The 23,437-nt window shown below is 44.8% G+C and overlaps 1 protein-coding gene across 1 annotated transcript in view; it reads left to right on the top strand.

Moving 5' to 3' along the window:
- The window catches only part of LOC144115396 (uncharacterized), a 29,356-nt gene extending 9,560 nt beyond the window's left edge, over positions 1 to 19,796 (top strand). The window contains exons 2-3 of the mRNA XM_077649770.1: positions 11,211 to 11,512; positions 18,044 to 19,796. Of these exons, the coding sequence (XP_077505896.1) occupies positions 11,219 to 11,512; positions 18,044 to 18,211 (462 nt within the window). The 5' untranslated portion in view covers positions 11,211 to 11,218 and the 3' untranslated portion in view covers positions 18,212 to 19,796. The remainder of the gene's footprint in view (positions 1 to 11,210; positions 11,513 to 18,043) is intronic.
- The last annotated feature ends 3,641 nt before the right edge of the window (positions 19,797 to 23,437 follow it).

Below are 23,437 nucleotides of genomic sequence, written 5' to 3'. Positions count from 1 at the left end.
GTCCCAAAATAGAGACCCGAATTCCTACAATCAAAAACAAATAAACAAAAACTCCGAAAGTAATTGGCTGCTTTATTGCGAAAGATGTGCTTCTTTTCTTAGAAGAAAGTAGATGATTGAAGAGCGCGGGGAGGCTTCATTACAGAATGTCATATAAAATGGGATTACAGTAAATCAGTTTTTAACAGCGAGAAACAGCAGCACATGCTGCGTCAGCACTCTTACAGTTGCTGAAGTGATAACGCTTTGGGGATGAGAGCGCAGATTGGTCGATGGGAGCAAAACTTCCGACAACTATATGACCATGAAATAGGTGTGCGATAATAAGTATTAATTGGGCTTTTAAAACCGAAATAATAGTTATATACTTCATGAGAACAATGCAGAAGCGCTGCCGAATCGAATGCAAATAGTGTTGCTGTAAACCGAATCATATACGAACCGAAAAGTTATAGAACACAAACGCAAACGAACCAGAGGTTTTCAGCATTGATGCACTAATGCGAATATTCGTACAAAACGAATCATCCCGCGAAACAGTGTAGTGCTATGGCGGCGCTGCTATACGGCGCTTTAATTTATGGAGCTATAGCAATAGCTGTCAATTTAGGCGCATAGGGAAATTATATTTCCTTCCTGATGATGCCAGCGAATAACCGAGCGCCACATCGCAGTCGATGACAAGGCCAAGAGCTACATATGAGCCACGACCTCTGATATAGGGCATCAAGACAATTTCGTGAACCTATCTGCGGCTTGATGGATCGCTATGTAGGAGCATTATGAACGCCGCTATTTGAATCGACAGCGTCACAGTGCCGAACGGTACATCCCGCGCAGATAGATAGTGATAGCTCACGGGGCAGTCTCGCAGTGGGCGTTCTGCCGTCAGAAGAAAAAACAGAAACTACGGAGTGCCTTATTCGGAATTAATTTTAATTATTCAATGAGAATTCAAAACTTGAGAACATATTCGATTCATTTCGAATAGCTTTAAACACGCACTGACATGAACGTGAAAAGTGTTTCGATCGACGAATCCGACCATTATTAGATTCTAATCTCTGTTCGAAACTTGCGAACATTTACACAGCCCACCCATTAAATTTTGAATTCGGACAGTGTTGAGGCAGATACAATAAGTATGGGTGTCTGCGAGTAGTCGTGCGGAACATTATTTTGCGTGGTGGTAGTGGCAGGTGTGCTCCAAAAGGACGTGCCGAGCCACCGACCTAACAGACGCACATACGGGCTATCAAGAGAGCATCCCATTCATTCCCATTGCAACAAAAATCCCTGCAAGCAAGAATTTGATTTTCGCGCCATCTCATGGCCATTGGTAATACTAGCAATGTGCTTGTGTACGCCCGCCTGCAAAAGATGGCAGCACAGCCTTAGCTCATTTTCACAGCAGCGGGTGAACGGTCGCAGCGGCAGCCCTATTACTGATCCTGAGGAAATATTCACCTCTGTTTCGACATTTTTAGAGTCGACAGGCATGCCAGATATGAGCCGCCATGTTGCTCTTTTGATTAGCTCTCGAAGGCGTGTAAAGTTAGAGAACTAGCGCTCTGTAATTTCATGACTGTTCTGAACAGCCCTGGGCTGTTCACGTGGCGGCGAAAGGTTGCATGACAGTTTGTAAACCTTCCTATATTACATGAATCAACTTTACGGACGAAACAGGTCAACATGAAACGTATCTCTGCATCTTCTCTGTATTCTATTCAACAGTTTCCGTTGCCGTTTTTGTTTCATGAAAAATTCTCCACTGCCTCCAATAACGAGAAGGAGGGGATCATGTGCCTGTTTCCCTTGGTGTACTGAATAACACTTAGTTCCTTGCAGCGGGCTCTGTTTGTTCGCCAACTCAGGCGCAGCAGCCTTCAGACACTGTTTCGCCCCTAGAGTCACCATCCCTAACGGCCACTTCTCTTGGACAATTCTCATTTGCGCTACTGTGGGTCATAAAAGTGAATTTCTGCTGTTGACAAGGGGAATGACACCTGCAGCTGAGCGAGCCCACTAAACGAATCCAGACGAATGTAATAATGAGCGAACAGTGCTAGATAAGCGAAAACCCATTCGCCCACCCGCTAGGCACAAGAGCGCTAATAATAAACAGTTTGTCAGAAAAAAAAAAAAAACGCCGGAGCGGCCAAATTGTGCTCCGTGAGGTGCGCCGAAGAAAGCTGCTGTGGTGAACGAAACAACGCCGGCACCGGATGGACTGCAGACGCAGCTGATAGCGTATCTCCATTGCTGTAGAATGACACGCCTGAAAGACCTGCGCTTCGCGAGATGTGAAAAGGGTCCCTAGAGTAGTTGAATTTGCTAGCTTGAGATGCACCAGGTAAGTTCGGCCGCGATTTCATGTCTCGGTCTCCGTGCTGCACTAGTTTAAGGAAAGCACAGAGTACCTGCTATACGTAGTCGTGCCAGCTGTGACAACATTCTTTCTCTTGTTTTTTTTAAAATCCTCTTCCAGTGCCTAAAGTTAGGGGAGTCGGAAAGAGGCAACCATATTTTATTGTTCGTCAGCGGTGGCCGGACCACTTCTCTATGGTTCTGAAACTTTCACCGCGATTTTTGGTCAGAATAATAACATTTTTTTTTAACCCGACGGTGCTGAAAATAAAAGGTCGACAGCACTACACAACGGCTGGAAGAAATAGGGAAACCCGTGGCCTCACACCACTGATCTCTAAGGCTACCCATTAACAATGGGAAACACAGTGCAATGTCTCCCCCTGGCAACCTGCACGAAGTAAACAAAGCGTCGAGCTTCCCCAAATCCAAAATGGATGTAAGCCGTCTAGAATTTTTTCTTTCTCTTTCCCGCCTCCCGGAGAAGCTGGGCATGTTTGTTGTTTGCAGTATTTTTTACTTATCTTCATTCTCTATGTATGCAGTTCTTTGTACACTATAACTACGCCCCTTTGTCTAAAACGACGTCTAAAACAGGCTACTACCAGCTGCTTTCTCTCTCTCGCTCTTTATTTCCCTATCCACCTGTGATCGAATCACTGGCCCTTACAACTAATGGCCCTTCGATTGAACCAGACTTTAAGCCCTCGCCCCGCCATATACTTCTGTTAAAGTTTGCCGGTCAAAGCCACCCTTTCTGCCCCGCTCAAGTTTAAAAGATCTTTGCCGAAAAGTCAATAAGACGATGTCGCCATACAAACGGTCTGACTAAGCCGAAAAATACGACAGGTCCGGTCCCAAAACAGAACAGAATTTTTTGTCATCCTGTCGTTACGACAGATTTTTCTTGCAGTATTGCGAAGTAGCCTGCTTTTGGGACAAAACTTACTCTGTCGTTAGGACAGGAGACTGCTCAATACTGCAGAAAATCTTCTTTTACTACACAAATGTCTGTTGTCTGGTTCCAAAATACTGCAGGAAAATCTGTCGTGACCACCGAAAATGCCCTGTTGTGTGTTTCAATAGGAAATTAAGCACATGGCCCCGGACCGCGCGCCGCTTGCGACCCGCAGGGCTTTCTTTATTCTTTGACACTGCGACCGTTATTGTGCGACCCTGAAAATTCCAGCTGTTGTCCCAGAAGCGCTGTGGCAATGACAGCTAGGCGTCATTTCCAACCCTATCATATCCCTTTATCGCTGTTCATGACTTTACAGCCACCACTTGCTCACCGTATCTTAATTACGGGTACATCAGTGAGCAAACGAACTATCGTGAAATCGAGGGGCATCGGTCCCTTTCTATTTCACTTTATTATACTTTTTATTTTATTTTATTTCATTTACACATACCTTACAGGCCTCCGGAGAGGCATTGTATAAGGGGGTCAAACACAGAGGTTTTCGGAAAATAGGTTTAAAAAAAAGCATAGTAAAAGTGTATCAAAACAGACAAAAACAAGTGAGTTCAGGTAATAACATATCTCAACTCACAAAAGTGATAAAGGTACAAATTAGTCATGCGTCATGAAACAAAAATAGGGGAAATGCGCAAAGAGTTATACAAAAGCAAAAGAAAACATTTCAGGCATACATGAAGAAAGCTGTTCTATATGGCCACGGTTTTGGCGCATGCAAACAAGAGGCTTAATCATAAAATTATTGAAGCGCTCCGAATGGCGTCAGGATGGAAGCTTGGTGATTGGGTCGGTGTCCTTTCGCTAGATTTCAGCCAAAAGGAGACTGACTTGTTGCTTGAGGATATGAATTCACTCGATGTACACGCGTGCAGTAAAAATAGTTTCTAATGTGCCCGTTTGGGGAACGTTTCTTCTGAGCTCATATGCTTGTGTGCCTATTTCCCCGGTATTTTCCGCCCAGCAGGGGGATCTACAGTGTGTGTGCGTGCGTGCGTGCGTGCGTGTGTGTGTGTGCGTGTGCGTGTGCGTGTGTGTGTGTGCGTGTGCGTGTGCGTGTGTGTGTGTGTGTGTGTGTGTGTGTGTGTGTGTGTGTGTGTGTGTGTGTGTGTGTGTGTGTGTGTGTGTGTGTGTGTGTGTGTGTGTGTGTGTGTGTGTGTGTGTGTGTGTGTGTGTGTGTGCGTGCGTGCGTGCGTGCGTGCGTGCGTGCGTGCGTGCGTGTTATCATAATGAACGTATACCAACTAGCTCAGTTTTCTGCCCTGTTGCACCCATTATCACGTGTTCTTTTTCTGCAGCAGACGGATAAAACTTTAAGCAGAATGCGAATTAATTGCACCTGGATACCTCCGGTTTCCGTGTCCGTCTCCTTTTTCGTAATTCAAAGTGTCAAAACAATAAAATAACTTACAGGAGAGCGTCTTCTGGGGTGTCATCGCCGCTGCCCGTGAGGTGCGAAAGCTGTGAAAAGAGGTGTCAGCAGGAAGTGAATTTCCCATCCCGTATTGTGCGCATTGTGCCGGCTCTTAAGTCACTGAATCTTAAGCTCCTGGAATCCAAGTTTACGCGAATGGAGCAACATGCGCGCGTCGCATCCATTTCCACATCAGCCGAACGCGATGGGGCAGGGCTTAAACAAGTTCGCATCTAAGCTACCGTTATCTAGAGCCGCACGTAATCGCATTCATAAGTTAATGCCGGCTGTTGCGCCGCCCAGAAGAGCAGGTATAAGTTGGACCTTGCTATAACGAAATCAAAGGGGCTTCGCGATTTTTATGTTTAGACACTGTTTTGTTGTAACGTTACGCCACCTTAGGTACAACTTTTGCATGTCAGTGGGTATACTGAGGACGTATAATGCGTGTAATGTGGACGTAAAAACCGGCCCATAGAGTGCCGCTGATATGAGTGGCGCTTTCTTCAAAACGAGCACGGAGCGCCCGCCCCGTGTACGAATATACGCACATTTTTGACCCCGATGTTCGAAAATAAATGACCTGTGTTGCCTTTAGTCAGACACAGATGAAAAGTTCAGGTTTATGTAAAAGATTTTTTGCGACGAAAAAGCCTTGCAAGCTGTAAAGAAGAATTTCATTGCCATTAGAAAAGGTGATGTGAAAGTAAAGACGAGGTTTACTACGTTCTGTAAAGACTTGAAGCTGCCGACAATGGCCTATGATACCGCCGAAAGTAAACGGAACTCTCTTTTAGTGTTGTTCTCAGCAAATGCCCACAAACCTGACATCCCCCTGCGAACTATTGTGAGCGAGTATGGTTCCTGGCAGCATAATGTTGGCCATTTATTTCTTTGAAAGGAAGCTTAACCTACTTAAATTGGACGACCCCTTCCAGGCAACTAACTCCTTGGATGCTTCTGAATTCTTAGACACACATCAAAAATTAAGATGCGCTTTTTCGCTCTACATAGAATATTTGTTTTACTCTGTGCCGCATGCTAGGCTGCTGGCAACAGTACAGTCATGCATTAAAGTTACAGGAGAAATGGCCTTCCAGAATGCCGTCGGTATGTCAGTGGAAAACTTTTTGAAGGCATTGGAGCAGTATATCAGGGTCATTTTTATCGTTTTTAGCCAGGAACCTCACCTGAAGAGAAAAGGTATATGTATTGGGTCGTGTGTCACCCCTATTTTATGCGAACTTTTTTAGCAGCTTTGGACAGTGAACTCGGCCAGATGTTTTTAGAAGGAGCTGTTTTTAAATTTTTAAATATTTGCATGATTTTCTGATCTTTAAATACTGATTTTGACCGTTCTTTTAAAGGTAATGTTTCTATGATTTTAAGTGTTTTTAACCTCAAAGGTCGTGGCCTAGCGTTTACACATGAGATCCCAATTAATAAACACTACAGTTTTTAGACTTAAAACTAGCATTCCGGGAGGACCATTTATGCTAGGGGTACTTGCCTTCGAACCAGTAAGGAACTCTTGCTTTTCAACTCGGCGCACTCAAAAATTGTGAAATGGGCTATCGCCTCTTTATGCCTTAAATCTTTGGTGTGAAAGTCCTGTCCGAAACAGACATGAGATAGACACAGGACGAGCGCTCCTGTGTCCTGTGTTCCTCTCATGTCCTTGTTTCTCTCCCGCTAATACCCCCTACAAATCATTCTTTATAATATAAAAGCTTCAATGGTGTTATAGTTCTCCCGGTGAAACTTCGGTTTGCGCTTAAGTTTCGCACGAGTGGCATTCAGAGCCGGTCTTTGTCAAGAATTACTCTGACCAGATGCTTTCTCCGGTGATGCTAGAGAAGAAACAAAACAAAAAACAGGATTTCCCAATGAATTAACCTGACTCACCAAGACTAGAGTGAACTAGTTGCAGTACACTATACCAAGTATGCATGCATGCAGCAAGACAGACGAAGCTGCGCCGTCTATCAACACAGGGCCAAACCACGCTTTGAGGGCGCGGTGGCAGAGCTTGGCTTGGATTGGAGAAAGAACAAGAGGGGAAAAAGTTTTGTCTCCTAACCGACAGATGGCGGAGCTGCTTCGCTGCTAATAAACGCGTGAACTACGGCCGCCCGTTCTGAAGGCAGAAGCGACGTCATTACCATTGTGAAATATTTTTGTCTGTGCCAGCAGTGTCTCCTTTCGCTTATTTCGGCCCGAAACAGAAACAGTCGCTACAGTCCGTTCGCATGGTGCCGCATAATAGTGAAGGCGGAATGTATCGACCGCGGTATCGCTGACAGTACGAATATCATGAATCCTGCAGGCTGAAACACTAGAATCTTCGGTTTACGGTTTATGGGTGTTTAACGTCGCAAAAGTGACTCAGGCTATGAGACACGCCGTAGTGAAGGCCTCCGGAAATTTCGACCACCTGGGGTTCTTTAACGTTCACTGACATGCTACAGTACACGGGCCTATAGAATTTCGTCTCCATCGAAATTCGGCCGCCGCGGCCGGGATCGAAACCGCGTCTTTCGGGCCAGCAGCCGAGTGCCATAACCACTCAACCACCGCGGCGGCTGCTGGAATCTTCAGTTTTCGAATTGGGGTGGACGTTACATATCTCTCATTTTAGGAGTCCTAAACTTCTCGCAGCATGTTCGACTCCTGCGCTGAATGAGTATGGCAGGTTGCATTGCACATGAATGTAACATGATGGTGATATCTCTCTTCATCTAAGCACAGGAAGGACAGTACGGGGTCTTGACATAAAATTCAAGCTGAAAGATACAGCCTGTCCGGAATCCACTTTCCAAATTCAGACAGCTTTGGCAAACCCAGTCTCCTTCACCTTTGGCGACGTTGGGGTCCGAATTATCCAACAGCTGTATGTCAGTGGCAGTCATTTTTTTGTTTTTTCTTCTCCGAATTCTTTTTTTTTTTTTTGGCTGAAGCGACGTCAAGGCAACCTCCATCCTGGATCTGCTAGCCTTGGCGCTGTACAAAGAGCTGTTGCACCTGTGCGCACGTCTCGAGAGTTATTGAATCTCTCGCGCAGTTTTAAATGTTCATGTCAGCGTAGAACATAGCAAGCCCGAAAATTAAATGCGTAATTTATTGAAGTTTCACGCACAGGTGCTGGCAACATATTACGGAGCACGCTTCGGTGTTCGAAGTTTTCCCACGCATTTAGTAGAGGGCATGCGGGGCTTTGTTGGGTTCATTCGCGAGTCTACCAGCTGCACGTGCTAGCATGTGTCTAAAGTTCTTCCTGGTTTTCGCTATGTAAGCATTGACAAGACTTTCATTGGCGAAGCGTGCTCCGTAATACTATGGCTAGGACTGAACTTGACGATCTCTTTGAATTGTGCGTTTTTACGTTTACTGCTACCTGGTGTTTTCAGCGCTTCTTCCTGTATAATCTCTGCGAAATACATGAATACACGTGTGCGCACGCACAGTGCGAAAAGAAAAGAATGCAAGAAGAAAAATGAGATGGAAGTTTTCAGTTCTCCCCTTTTTTCTCCCTACAACTTGGTCATATCTGTTGCAGCGCTTACCACGCTAGAAGTAAATCAACCAGCCCAGCTCCTCGCGTTCGCGTCAGCGTTGTTCCTCGCCCCACTCCTATCGAATTCTATTTTGTTGCACGATGCGCATCCGGACGTCGATACAGCGCCAGGAGCCCGGCCTTAGTTGCTGTATTCTTATACTGCGCTCAGCAAAAAAGAAACCTCTGCGCAGCATCGCAACTGCTGTGCAGGCAAGCAAGATGACGGTGAAATAAAAAAACTGCGTAGGCTTTCTATGCCAGGGTTAAGTAAAGCGACGGGGGGAGACGCCGGAGTTGCTGGAGTATTTGCAATTAAATAAGCGGTACGTGCCTATTGATCGCGTAAAGCAGTGCATTTCTGGTTCTGCTTTTCACATAAGGGTATTCAAAATAAAGCCGGCAAGTTTGGCTTCAGTCCATTGCAGACTTTCTTATTTCTGGCTGACTTTCTGGGCACGACGGGGTGCCTTCATTTCACGCCCACCAGATCTTAGGCGCACGAGATAAGTATAGCTTTCGTATTTCACTCAAACAGGACAATAGTTACGCGGATCAGTGCTCAAGGAAGCGGCGGTGAATCCACAGCGGTGTTTACCGGAGACGACGTGAAGGTTCCGTTACTATTTTCTATAGCACGTTCCCGGCGCTGGAACGACCGGTTAATGTTCGCGGAAAATCTGCACGCGCGGCGTTCCAAATTTAACCTCAGCCAAAACAGCGGCGAAAAACAGGAAATCCGCTTAGATACAACGCCCCTACAATTGAAGCGGCTTCTGAAAAATTATTTGGCTGCCGCGGCCAGCGGAGTGTTGTAGAAGCAGCTCTGTGCCACAGTCCAGTGTTTCTTTATTTTTAACACGGAAATATGTAAATACCAACAATAAAAAGAAAACAGAACATGCTAAGATGCTCTGGTTGTTTTGTTATTATTTTATGTCCCTATCTGCCTTCCTGTGATGCTGCTGGGTTTGATCGACGGTGCAGGTGGTGGTAAATTCGTTTCAGAAAACCTTATGGACAAGTATCTTTTAAGGATATGCGCTGTGCACCAAATGGCGCACCTTGCTTTAGGTTCTGCTTTCATTTACATTTTGCAGGAGGATTTGCCACAGTGATATCCTGCTAAACACTAGCCGCGCATATCTACTCAGGCAGTATACCATGTTCAGGCAGTGTACCAGGGAAGAGTTGAAGTAATTTTCAAAGATAGGCTTTTTGGGCAAAAAAAAAACGGATTTTGCGGCGTACTATTACCAGTGTTGTTGGACACCGGAAATCCCGCGAATTGTTTGAAGGATTAAACTGGTTACCTAATTTCGGATAATTAACTTTTTTAACTGTCGCAGCAGGTGATTGGTTGCAATTAGAAGTTTCTAGCCGGCCGTTAGTAATGGTCATAACAGTTTTATAGAATTTCTAAACCGCGATTATCCTCGGCGCTCTAGCTCAACAAAATCTGGACACATCGTGCCAAAATACATGCGCTTTCGAAAAGCGTGCAGGCAAAGCAACCTTTCCAGTGCACGCAACTAGTCAAAAAACCCAAATTTGGTCGGGCCACAGCGCTAAGGGCATTCGCGTTTTCTAAATTGCCGAAACTAATATGGCTTTTACTAGCGACCGGCTACAAGTCTGTGAGTGCAATTAGGAGCCTAACTGTTATAGTTATAAAGTCAGTTGTTAAAAAAAGTTAACCAATTTATTACTTAAAACGATTCACCTGTTTTCTGGCGTTCGCCAGCAGTGGTAACGGTATGCTGAAAAAGCCATATTTTTATCTCAAAAAAGCTAATTTCGAGAATTACTTGGTCTTCTCTGAAACACCTGGTAGAAAGAGGATGGGTTAGGAAGACGTGTATACCTTGGATTTAAGAAGATAAAGTTTGGCCGCGTGTACATATAAGCGACATTTGCAACAATGACCTTAGTTGTTGCAATATGAGGTACTAATTACCAAACCTGGATTGATTTTTAGCCTTGTATTTACTGAGTTTATGCGCCATGCGGAAATTGAACTGTTGAACGGCTAGTGTAATTTACATGCTATTTACTCAAGCCAAAAAGAGCATGATTTGGTCCAGTAAACAAAGCTGAATATAACGTGGCATCCTTCTCAGACACGTGGAGTACGTATTGTTCAGATTACATTTCTTAACAAAGTCAGTTGCTCCTCATGCGTCATTTTGGAGCAAAGCAGGCGCCGTTTCAATAGCTTGCGCCTTGTGTCAATGGAACAGGTAGATTTCTCCTGCTATTTAGACAAGTAATATTTTTGTGTAAAATAACAGGTCAGGTCCGATGTTTTAGCGCGGACACAGTGGGCTCCTAGTGAATGCGGACTGACCCGGCTGTTTGGGTTGCCGACTTTTTGCGGCACGACCTTTCTTGTACAGCGGCCAGCCAAACAGAAAGGCCTAATAACTTATGGTTCTTAACTTTGCTCAAACCCTGATTGGTGCTTTATTGATTGCGCAGTGATATTCGCGCCTCCGTTACGCACTGAACATACCTCCAAAACTACCGATCGCGGTGGCTTAGTGGCTGTGTGGTTCACTTGCTGAGTCCAAGGACATGCAAAAAGGCCTGTATCCTGTGTGATGTCGGCGCACGTTAACTCTTTCCTTAAAGAACCACGGGTGGTCAAAAATAACACTGATCCCTACACTACGGCGACTCTCATAGCTTTTGTATAGGAATTGGGCCGTTAAACAACTTATGTCATAACCATACCATACCATACCATACCATACCATACCATACCATACCATACCATATTTCCCCAGATGATGCAATGAATACCAAAGCCGTTTTCTCGCTCATGTTCGTGGCGTTACATAACTGATACCAACAATTTCTGAAACCTTGTTTCCCTTTCTTTCTTTCGCATCGTTCTTCAGAGCCGAGGATGAAGCCTCCAGTGTTCAGCGTTCCACGCCACAGCCGCGAGCCAAGTCTGTGGGGTCCTCTTGCCACCACGGTGATCGGCCTCGTGCTTGGTCTCTGCGGCACGGTGGCATTCGTGGCTGGCTTTGTATGGCTCCAGTACCAGCCCGTCTGGATGGCCGGAGTGCTCCTGTTTGCTCTCAGCCTGGTGGCCATTTGTTCGGGCATGCTTGCCTACAAGGCGCAGGTGGACCGCTTCAAACACGAGACACAGTGCCAGCATTACTCCACTCCATACGGGCGACTGCACGCCGAGGTAAGAGGCAGCGCGAGAATGGGCATCATCGCGGCCGCGAGCTCACCGAACGTGTTCCGCGCTTTTTTCCGCTCGCGGCTGGGGTCGTTAACAACAGCGACGAGGTCAAATGTCAAACTGGCCGCACGAAGGGTAGTACGAGCACCCTATTTTGGTCTTCGAGAAGTAAGCACGCAGAGTATTTAATGCTGACCAAATTATCCGCCAAAACATACTTTACCACATTTAGGGAAACGTTTCATAAAACAACTGCGCCTTAGGTGTAAATGAACTCGGCGAATAAAACGAGAGCAAAGGTAAATTGTTTCCTAGCCATTGTTGGTTTTATTAAAAAATCTTTCAATAATAACAAAGGATGGAGGGGGGAGAGATTCACGACTATAATCTGAAATGTAAAATCAATGGGGACACACCGCTTTTCTGACGTCTTAGGTTTTTTTTTAATGCTTCGTACCATGCGTATCCACGGATTTTACTTTTTCTTCACTAGGCTTCGTATAATGAAAGATTTGTGGCCGGACCTTACACCTACTCTAGATTACGTCAACAGTTCAGCCGCGATACTGCAATGCGTAGATAGAGCAAAAGACTGGCGTACCACACGTTCTTTGTTAGTACGACTCCGATCGAGCGAACAAAGGCGAATTATTGACGAAGCGCGCGGTTGCCGTTTCGTCATGCGCCGCGAAGCTTCCCACCGCGAAATTTGTTACCTGGAACGGGCTGCGAGCCATTGTGACACATGGTTTTCGTTTTACTTCGCATAGTATATTTACTCCACGATTGAAACTGTTCCAGCAGATTGCCCCACGGGTGACAGTGGAGAAATAGGAAGCGGCATACGCGCTTACAAATTACACATGCGCACAAGAAACAATCAAAAGCCCTGTCACGAGGGACTCTATCTATGGCGTTGTGCGCTCCTTAGACCTCTGTAATCGCGCGCAAAGAGACCAACAGAATAGAAGACAGAGTTACCATTTGTACTCTGTGCAGTGATTCGTCACAATTTTTAGATAATGCAGTTGAGATTTACTTTAATTCGAACCGGGAAACACGAACCTTCGCGTAAATAAATGTTAAAAAAACTATCTTTTTTTGCAAAAGAGCTTATAGTCGGCCACAGCTTCTCATTAGAAAAAGTCTGCGGGTAATTTTCACCCAAGGTCCTTAAATCTAGTCAGCATTACGAATAATTCCGGACAGCGCTTAGCGAGTGCCGCTTAGCCTAGCAGACTGTCCCGTTATGTTCTGCAACCACTCGGTCATTGTCTTTCTTTCGTCACGTATGACGTTAACGCGTTATTGCGGAACGTTCAATGCCATGCGACACGTGGTGGCGGCCAAGGACACACTAATATTTTGTCCCGAATTCATGGCAATGGTTCTTTCGAGCGACTGTTTGTTTTAAAGGTGTGGCTGTTTTACCTATGTGGTATTACGAGCATGTTCCACGCTTTTTGTCGTCTATTCGCCCAACATAAAGGTGTTTTAGTGTATCATATAAAATTATTTGATTTCGCATCTCGTCTAAGAGCCATTATCTCTTAAAAAGATAGTATGTGAAAGTTGTATCTTGCCAATATTCACCTCTGAGGCGGAAACTTGGGTGCTAACGAAAAGGCTCCAAATTCAGTTCAGGATCTGCGCAGCGAGCTGTAGAAAGAAAAGTGATCGGTGTAAAACTAACAGAGAGGAAGAGAGCTGAGCACGCCTGAGAGCACACGCGGATTATGGATATCGCTGTTGAAATCAAGAAGAAATGGGCATGGACAGCACTTGTAATGCAAACGAAAGATAACCGATGGGACATGGAGTGGTTTTCCAGAGAGGGCGCGAGCAGCAAAGGGCTGCAGAGAGTGAGGCGGGTGAGTAAGATTAGGGAGTTTGGGGTGAAATGAGGCCACAGACGGCACAGGACCGGGCAAATAGTTGATTCATGACAGAGGCCTTTGTCCTGCAGCAGTTAGACTGATAATGATCACAATGAGACAAGCTGCGAATATGGTCCATTTAAGAGTACAGTATCCGAAAGCTAGCCAAGTCCTTTGGTTGACTGAAGGCTTCACATGTAGCCTTCATAGATCGCGAGAAAGCATTTGATTCAGTCGAAGCATAAACAGCCGTGGAGAGTATCAGGGAGGAAGACACGATCTCCCTATTACTATCCATCGCGAGTTTACAGGGGTTTTCAGAGCTCTGAACAGGGGAGAATTGGGGTAAAAGGTAACTGAGAATACCTAAGTAACCTCCTGTTTGGTCATGACACTGCCATGCTAAGCAACTCAGGGAAAGGAAGTCCAGGTCATGATTGACGATATAAACAGGCAAAAGAGAACGGTGTTTCTAAAAATCACTATGAAGAAAATTAAACTAATGTACACAAGCCAAGAAAAGCTGCAACTGTATACAATAGGCGCCGATGCATTTGCAATGGCAAGCGAATACGTCAACTAAGGCAGGTAGCGACTGCAGAAACGTACCAAGACGGTAGAATAGGTAGGCGAAAACGAATGAGGTGAAGTGCAATTGGCAGGTACCTGCAAGTCATTAACAGGAACTTACCTGTATCTCTTAAGAGGAAAGTATATCAAAGGTGTATCTTGCCAGTACTTGCATATGGGGCACACACTTCATGGACTAACGAAAGACGTTGAAATTATTTTGAGGACAGCGCATGGAAAGAAAAATTCTTGGCTTGGTTCGGTATATGGGGTTTAACGTCCCAAAGCGACGCAAGCTATCAGGGACGCCGTAGTTTAGGGCTTGGGATAATTTCGATGACGTGGGGTTCCTTACGTGCACAGACATCGCACAATACACGAACCTCTAGCATTTCACCTCTATCGAAATGCGACCGCCACGGCCGGAATCGAATCCGCGTCTTTACGGTCAGCAGTCGAGCACCATAATCACTGAGCCACACTGTGGCAACGGAAAAGAATAGAACAAAAAAAAACAGAAAAATGATAAGTATAGCGTTAAGAGACAGGAAGAGAGCAAACGTTGGTCAGGGAACAACCACAAGTTAACAACATCCTAGTTTTAGTCAGAACGATAGGGGCATGAACATGGGCTGGCCATGTCATGCGGAAGGCTTAAAAAAGGTGGTAACTTCTGGTGACGGATTATGTTAAAAGATATGGCAAGCGCTGCAGGAGAGTACAGGGAATAAGGTGGGCAGATGACATTAAGACGTTTCCATGGAGAACATGTAGCGCAGCTGGCGCAGGATAGGACTAATTGGAGGGCCGCGGGAGAGGCCTTTGTCCTGCAGGGGGTGCAGTTAAGGTGATGATGGTGTTGATGACAGCAGCTTTGTGCCAAAAATAAAGAAAATCGTTTTAAACACAATTTTTGTGATAATTCCACTTAAAATTATTGTTACCGCCGTCCAATTGTGACCGGCAATAGTGCAAGTTTTTCAGCGCTTCCACTATTATCGGTAGCTTTGCCGGAAATCTTCAACAGGAAGTATGTTGAGAGGCTATCTTGAGACTATATACTCTTAAAAAGATGGTAGGAAAAGGGTAGTAAGTGCAGCAATTGATAACTCTTACAGCTTTTCACTGTATTTTTGCTAAATATTTCTACCCTCTTTAAGGAAGTTAGTAAAAGTCGCCGCTTCCTACCTTTTACTACCTATAGTTGCTAGTTAGTACATGATTAGTAACAGTTCCTTTAACCCTAAAATATTGTAGTAGAAGAAAATTGGCACAGACTTGCGTGAATAAAATGGTCGTGTAATTAAACATTTCGGCAGCATCGCGCGGTTAGGTAGACTAACCTGTTTCTACAATCGCCACTTCACAATTAACGCTGGTATCTTACTTCAACGGGTAAGCGCCACCAGCTCCTAAATGAGAGGCATATTTACGAACCAGTATATAAGACGCAGAAAACGCGTGCCGCGCTTGTTTGACTCTCTGCGATATGTGCTGAGGGAGCCTCCCCCTTCAAAGGAGTTCACGGGCCGAGGTATTGCTCGACGAGTGACACGACACAAGCACCGACAACACAGTTTATTGCGGTTTAACGGAACAAGATTAAAATGTTCTGCCGGCGGCTGGTCCGAACCGCCAGAACCACGAAGTGCGCGGGCTGCGCTCCCTCGCAGAACTTTCCCGTGCGCTGCTCGCTTGGCCTTTATCTAGCCAATGGCCAGATCGCACGCATGCTTTCCGCGCTGGCGGCGAAGAACTTGCCCGACATGCGCGGTGGTGCTGCACCCGGATGCACCCGCTCGCACGCGAAAAACGCAGAATGACGCGGGCTTGGCACGCGCAACCTGTTGCGTCGAGCGATGGGTTGCCAGGGCCCCACAGTGCTTTTATTGCATCCTAAACCTTTGTGTGTGTCCGGTATGGTTGTTTGATGTCGTCGCCTCGCATGATTTGTACACGGCATGTCCAATCGAAGTGTGTTATTTACGGTCAGCACGTTCTGGTTTATAGCTCTCAATGGTGTTGGGCACTGGTCGCATTTTTAGTTCTCCGGTGTGCGCACAAATTTAACAAGCCAAGCCATCACACAGTACTGAAACCAAACTACGCATGGGGAAATTGTTTCTATTCTTGTGTTTAGTGAGTACTAGTACCTTTTTGCTTGTGACTGTAGGACTCTTCACTAGCTTTTTAATGCAGTAACTTTCACTAGTCCTACTTTTAATATCTCCAGTTACTAAGAAGGGACAAGCAAATAAACATTTAAAGTTACTTCTTGAATTCACCGACCTTATTCTTAACGAGCGCATAACGTAGGCCGCTTTTTGAAAACAGCTCCCATTCAAACGCGGCGTCAGCTCAAGGCAATAAACAATATCGCATAGTACAGTATATGCTCTAGATGCAGATTTATTCTACTGATATTGTTTTCCCTGCCAGTGACTTGTTGAGAGCGAGTCAAGCGCAGCCAAACAATTCTACTGAAACATTCATGCAAGGATGATCTCACCCAACATGTACACCTTTTTGTTTCTCAAATAGAGGTCCTCGAAATAATATTTTGGGCCTAATTTTTCACAGTCTATTTCAAGTTCGTAGTGAACGCCTAATTCCAGAAATTTGACGAAGACTGAGCGTTGATTTAATCCTTAACCTACACACGTAAGTCTTCTTACGGAGATGGACTGAGATTGTGTTGCATTTACCATTGCCCAAAAATCAATTTATGGAGGCTTTCTGCCGTTTGTTAAATGCGGTGTGGGTAGAATGACTGCTAATGTGCTTTAAAATGTAAGATTTTGAAGTGCACTGTTGCTGATTCTTACGAAGAATGTTCTGCATACCTTTGGCCCAAGGCAGGCCACATTTTTCAGAAGGTTAAGCGTTCCAACGCTATTACTAAACGCACACCTCAACAGCGAGGCACGCCAACAGCGGCTGAAAAGGGTATTAACATATATTTGCCACCCCAGCGTAAGTGTTGTCGCCGCAGCTTTTGCCGGTAAAAGGTCCTAGGTGGCACGGCAAATGTATTCGCGTGGCCTCGTATGGCACTTCGGGTTTAACATCCAGAAGCCGCACGCGGTCTACAAGGGAGACCATTGTGCGCGTCTCCAGTTTAGTGTCCCCCTTGGCATTTTTAACGTGCATCGACATTACACAACCCACGGGATGCTTTGTGCATTTCCCCCAGAAATGATGTTTTATTATCGTCACTTTTAGCATTACTTATGCTCATATCTGAGACTTCCCATGTCTGACTACAAAGCAGAGTGTCAGACATTTTGAAACTGCTTGCCCATCCAATTAATTTGCGCTTCTCCCAGATATGGGAAATGATAAATTAATATACTATTTCCTGCCCCAATTTCCAATCGACCCCCCCCCCCCCTTGATCGCCCCTGCCATCTTAAATTATTAAGCTGATCTTCCTATACCAATTTCACGCACTTAGGAAGGACCTAAGATAAGGTGACTGCATCGTAACAGGTGCTCAATTTTTTTTTGCGTTTCTTGCTCATAAGATGTAATGTCAACTTTCTAAACAGTTTTCAACATACTTTTTCGGATAACATAATGCGGCCTTAACGAAGGTTTTTAAAGTCGATAATTAAAGAAAAACGGAACTAACGTATCAACATTGTTACACGCTCGCAGTGCGCGTTTTCTAGTTAAGAGTCGTCCATAGCGAAACTGCCGTGCTAAACACTACTGCAGGTGCTACGTCGCCGGTTCAACAGATGGTTTAATAGTGTGAAGAGCCTCTGATATTTTTTTTACCTCGTCAATTGCACCCTCCATTCCGCGTGGTTCCATCTAAATTGGTAAGATGGTTTAAATTGAGCACACGTTTGCTTCCCTTTTGTTTGTCGTGCTGTCTTCTTCTAGAATATGGCGTGTACTGGTACAAACAGGTCAAGACCTGCAGTGTTCTGTTTCAATAAATTTCGCTTTTCCTCTCTGGCGGTACTGTGTGTGGTTCGTAAGGAATGAACTGAAATAGAGGAGGCTGCATTTCCTTGCACCTCCGACTCCATAGAGTAGCACAGCCTCTTGGTTTGATACCGTCTCGCTACTCTGAGCGCAGGACGAAGAAGCCTGCCCCTCCCAGCGACCTGGCGCGGAGAAGTCGGGCCGCCCAGGCCCGTCCAAGGCACCGCCTTCCACCATTACGCTCGAAGACTCGGCTGGCTGGAGTGGCAGAGCAGCGCAGCCCCAGCATTTGCACGCCTGCGGAGTGGCTGTTCACATCTAGGAGACGACGAGAGACAGCCGCATATGGTTCCCTGCTTGCGGCCAGGATGGTCGCAGCGCAACTCCGACTGCTACATGTGGGGCTCCTTGTATAATCTGTGGCATCTGAAGTGCTCGGATGCAAGGTGAAGGTGTTCCGATGATTATCTAAGATCCCTGCAGTAAGAGCACCATGCTACCCTTACCTAAACGCTGATTTATGTATCTACTCGGCCAATTAACAGGTCTGACAGGCGATATAGTGCCGCTTCATTTTCGTAGAAACACCACCTGCTTCCTTTAAATCGCACATGGTCTCTACGCCAATTTTTTCTGTACCACATTTGTGTAAAGTTTGCAAAGCGTGGTGACAGCATCCCTTCATCGACTGCCTTAATGTCTACGTCTCCGGCAGTGGCTTCTTGTTACTAATGCCATAATGATATTACATTAAAATCATTATTATGGATAACTTTCACGATGTTATGCTTAGAACGCAGGTGTCAAAGTTCTCGGATTAATGTTAACGTTAATCATAGTGACGATCACTGCCAGTTGTTTTTGAGTCTCGTCCCAATGTTGCCATCCACTGGGCTCTGTACAACACTGATGGTTGCTCTTGGTCCAGCCTTTGTTGCAGTAGTAAGTCCACTCAGGCATTACCGATAAGTTGTAGAATATAATTGGTGTTAGCGCTTAGCCTCATATGCAGTTTTTGCACAAGCTCATGCACTAGGTTCTCGAGAATCCTTAACACTTAAAACAAAATGTAGACAGGACAAACCTTTATTATTGCGTGTTTGTGTCCTCCTCTCCCACCTTCTCACTTTTCTGGTCTTCTACCCTCTTCCTATGTGCAGGGTGGCTAGCAGGAAGAAAGCTGCAGTTAACTTCCTAACCTTTCCCTTTCTCACTCTTTTAATTTTCTTTCCTTCTCCCTTTCCTCTCTGTAACCGCTTTATTATTCCCGCACAAATTACTGAAGCAAATAAAAATGATATTCTGCCGTTTCCTGAAGTGCTTTAGTGGTGGTCATTCTACTGAATTGCATTAAGTGAACTACTTCTCAGCGTCTAAAACGCGGCTACCTGGCTATGCTTGATCAGTTTTGGAAGGTTAGATCACCAGGATCAATTGATTAGCTCTTTTTATGATCAAAACTAAAACTTCGAGTAACCTTTGCACCTGCTGCCGAACGAATCCAAACTTGTAGCTTTGATAAAGTACAAACAACATATATTTTGCTTCAGTTTGAAATGGTTTGAAGCCCTTGCAAGAAGTGTGTATACAGGATTTAATTTCATATTATTCATTACGAAGTCGGAGCGAATTTTTTGAAGCCCTTGTTAGACTTCACGCTTGAACTGCCAGCGGTGTTCCAAAGCTCGTAATTCCAGTGCATTAGTACGCACCGAGGTATTACCGCAAATCAATACCGTTTCTTTACGCTGCGTGCCGGAATGCACGTTCGCATTTGCCAATGTTGGCTACAGAAAAGATTCTACTGAGTCGACTGCAGCACCAAAGATCCAAGTGCTCTCGCTGACATGTGCCATGTTTCTTTCTTTGTGTACATAGTTATGAAAGAAATAAAAGTGTATATATCTAAACAAAGCGTCCTGTGCATGCAATGACTGCAGGATGCATGTTCCTAGTCGATGAGTTTCACCCCGGCCACGTTCGAAGCATAAACGCGCTGCGAACCTGGAAATAAAAAAAAATAAAAAAAACCGTACCCAGTCGAAGTTTTGCACACTGTTTATGAATCATTTTGCAAAGTGCACCAGTGCTATTATATTGTACAGCGCTTACTGTCTTCGCTTCGTTTCTCACGTTTCTCGGAGTCGTCGCGGTGCCGTTGGCGCACCAAAGCACACGTGATCAACACTCGTACGCAGGCCGCGCCTCCCACCTCGCGCTAACTTCGTAGTTAGTGGATGGGGCAGAACCTCAACAAGACGCCCCGGCAAAATCCTCCTTCAACGTCGACATCAGGAAGCACAAGCAATTATTCGTGGATATCGAATCAGGAAAGCTTGCGTTCAAAAACAAATCGATGCACTCGAAAACGTCATGAAAGACGTATATGAGTCAGCAGTTCAACAGGTAGTGCGTTGTGAAGCTGTTACACCAATACGCACGTATTTGGCTGAGCGCAAAGCGGATAGAATCAAAACGCAAGAAACAGGAAGAGTAGAGAGCTAATAAACGCAGACGAATATGCGTTCTCGTCGCATAATAATTAACCATGAGCTCATCATCCCGATCTCAGCCACCATCACAAAGCTCGTAATGAATTCCATCATGAATACTCCATTCCTTTCACGAACCAGCGAGCGGGGATCATGTGCCGTATCATTGGAGTAAGTGTCCGCCTCTGCTTGTGTGCGTCGCTGTGTGATAACGCAGCAGCTCTATCTTAGCTGCCGCAGGAGTAGAGATCTGAGCGCTTGAAAAATAATTTAAGAAAAAACATTTTCGTTTCTTTTTCATGGCCCAGAAGATGGAAAGTACGCAAAATTTCCAAATGAAGTAAAGTGCACAGTACACATGGTGGCAAGGTCTTTCTAGCAACCCACCATCGACGTCAGTCGCATTTCGGGAACTCAGAATTACTCTATCGTCTCCGTCCTGTGAAAGGAGCTGGTCGCAGATCAGTAATTTGGATACGACTCTGCTCTACAGGCTTGCGGGAGAGCGCGTGCAATATCTTGAGTATGTGCATTAGAATTTGAACATAAACGGCGCACAAGCGAGCATTTTCCTACCAAGCAATGACGAGCCGCACTGATGCAATACTTTGCGTCGATTGTATTCAATGCAATATTTCACCATCTTCTCCTGAAAAATCATTTAAGCACCTTCCTTTTGGTTCAAAAATATAAATAATTTCTTATTCCCTAGCTACAAAATAAACTTGCTCAACTATGTGCGTTTTTGTTTTCCTAATGAAAATTCTGCATTTTTCTGAAGAAAAAACAACGGAAGAAAAACTTTTTTTCCCGACTGTTCAGCATTTCTTGAAATTTTACATCAGTACGCAGTAGACCCAACGTGTTCAAAGGCAAGACTTTGTATAGGCTGGTGTGATATAGAGTGTTCCTAAGGCAAGAGCAACGTTTAGGTATTATTAAAACCATCTTCCGCTCGAGCTCGGCTCTGCTGCTCGCGCGGGAAAAACCTTCCGCGTAAACAATTTCACCTGTTACACTAAGAATGAAACGGCGACTACCTGTTTAAGCACGATAGCAAATCACCTTGAAGAGAGAGAAACATTTTCTTTTCTTGTTTATTTCTTACAGGTATAAATTATTTATTACTGAAGCCTTATATATATATATATATATATATTATATATATATATATATATATATAATATATTACTATATATATATAATATATATATATATATTCTGCGCCACGTCTATGTTTTATTTTGATTATTTATATCAATCAAATCTAATATTTCTAAATGTGGCCACAAAGGGCAGAACATTGTGTACTCTAAAGCATCACTTGCCTTTGGGAGCAAGCGGACATGCGTTTTCACTGAAGCTTTTAAAATAATGAGTTGAATATGAAGCGCATTTAGACATATACTACGTGGTGGGACCATGCGCGATAAAGTTTGGAAAGGACGTTGTATACGTAAAAACAAACCTGTTGCGGCTGTATTCTCAAAGAATTCATCTATTTTTAGTTTGCATTTTCATGCTCTGTTGGAAGCGTGCGAGCTTAAACGGACCAAACACTCAGTTTTAAGCACCCAATTTTTTTTCAGCAAAACGGAAACCTTGCTGTATAGGGTGCCGGAATTCAGCAACGGTTTTGTTGGAAATGCTGTAGAAGATTTTTTCCCGAGAATATTTTTTAGAAGTGCAAGCGACCATTTTTATGTATACGGCCGATGGTGGAGAAGCATGATCAGCGACTACGATAGCTATTGCACGGCGACAAAAGTGCTGTTCCATGAACTAATATAAATATCCCCGCCAGTGGGTTTTGAGAAATTATTGGTATAGAGCAGCGTCGATCCTAGTTTCCAAACCCAAACTTCTTACGGCAGAGTGATGGACGCCTCGTTGACGAAAGTTTTAGTGGACCGTGATGCCGCTCACTATACAACCACCCAAGAAACGTAAAACACTGTCGGCGCCATCTAGTGACAAAAGCTAAAAGCACATGGTCGACGATGCAAAGGCATTGCTTTTGATCGAAGTGCGCGCTGGAGAGAGTGTAAACTGTCATAAAATATGCCGAACACTGTTGAAAGAAAATGCACTGTGCGCTAAACCTTTTATTCGCCGCACTATGAAGCAATGTTTCAAACACAAAAGTTCTCATTGACAATTCACGTACTTTTTTATAAAACAACCACAGTAATAAAATGTAGATACAGTTACAATGACTGGGCATGTTTTTTCCCGTGTTTTAATTTTTGGAACGTTGAAGTTTCCATAAACAGAATGCTAATGTCGTCTCAAACACCTTTTATGATGTGTGCAGTGCAAGCTTCCTGCCATGCCTAAAAACTCTACAGACGAAATTTTGGAGATAACTACTGTGCTTGAATTATTGCTTTCTTTAACCGTACTTAGCTGTATCGCAATCAGTGCTTCAGAAGCCGAGGTAGGTTGGAAAGCATTTCCGAAGCGATGGTTTATAAAGTACAGCTATGACACCGCACGCGCACGACAATCCCACGCAGGCTATAGTCCATGATTACGCGCACCCTCTGCACTTCGGGTGCCCTTCGTCGTAGTAAGATGGGATGGCCGTAGAGAGAAGATGGGAGGAGGTGGGAGGTGCCAACACTCTGCATGTATCCCGCCTCTGCCTTCGTGCAATCTTAGCCGGCATCGGATTGTACGTGCGGTCGTGAAGACACCCCAAACACTTCAAAACGAGTCTCAAACGCCTCACGTCGCTGGCAGGTAAGAACCCGAAGACATGCGGCGGTTGCGACACATGTAGCATGCGCCTGGGACGCTGCCCAATGATCGCCTTGCCCGATTACATCCGCACATCTGTGCCCACACGTTTGACAGGCAGAATAGAACAACGTTTACACCTGACGGCAAACATGCGGGAGACTCTATGAATATTGTCTGTGTTTGAATTTGGCTCCAGCCATATCCCAATGTTAGATAAATGGAACATTTTCATAAAACTGAATGACAGTGAAAGACACACCGTCTTTTGTTCTTTATTTTTCGTTCAGAAAATCACTAATGTTCTTTCATTACTT

Source organism: Amblyomma americanum, chromosome 1 (assembly GCF_052857255.1).
Source record: "Amblyomma americanum isolate KBUSLIRL-KWMA chromosome 1, ASM5285725v1, whole genome shotgun sequence".
NCBI classification, from domain to species: domain Eukaryota; kingdom Metazoa; phylum Arthropoda; class Arachnida; order Ixodida; family Ixodidae; genus Amblyomma; species Amblyomma americanum.
Note: the sequence above shows the minus strand (reverse complement) of the source record. Positions and strands in the feature narration are given on the sequence as shown.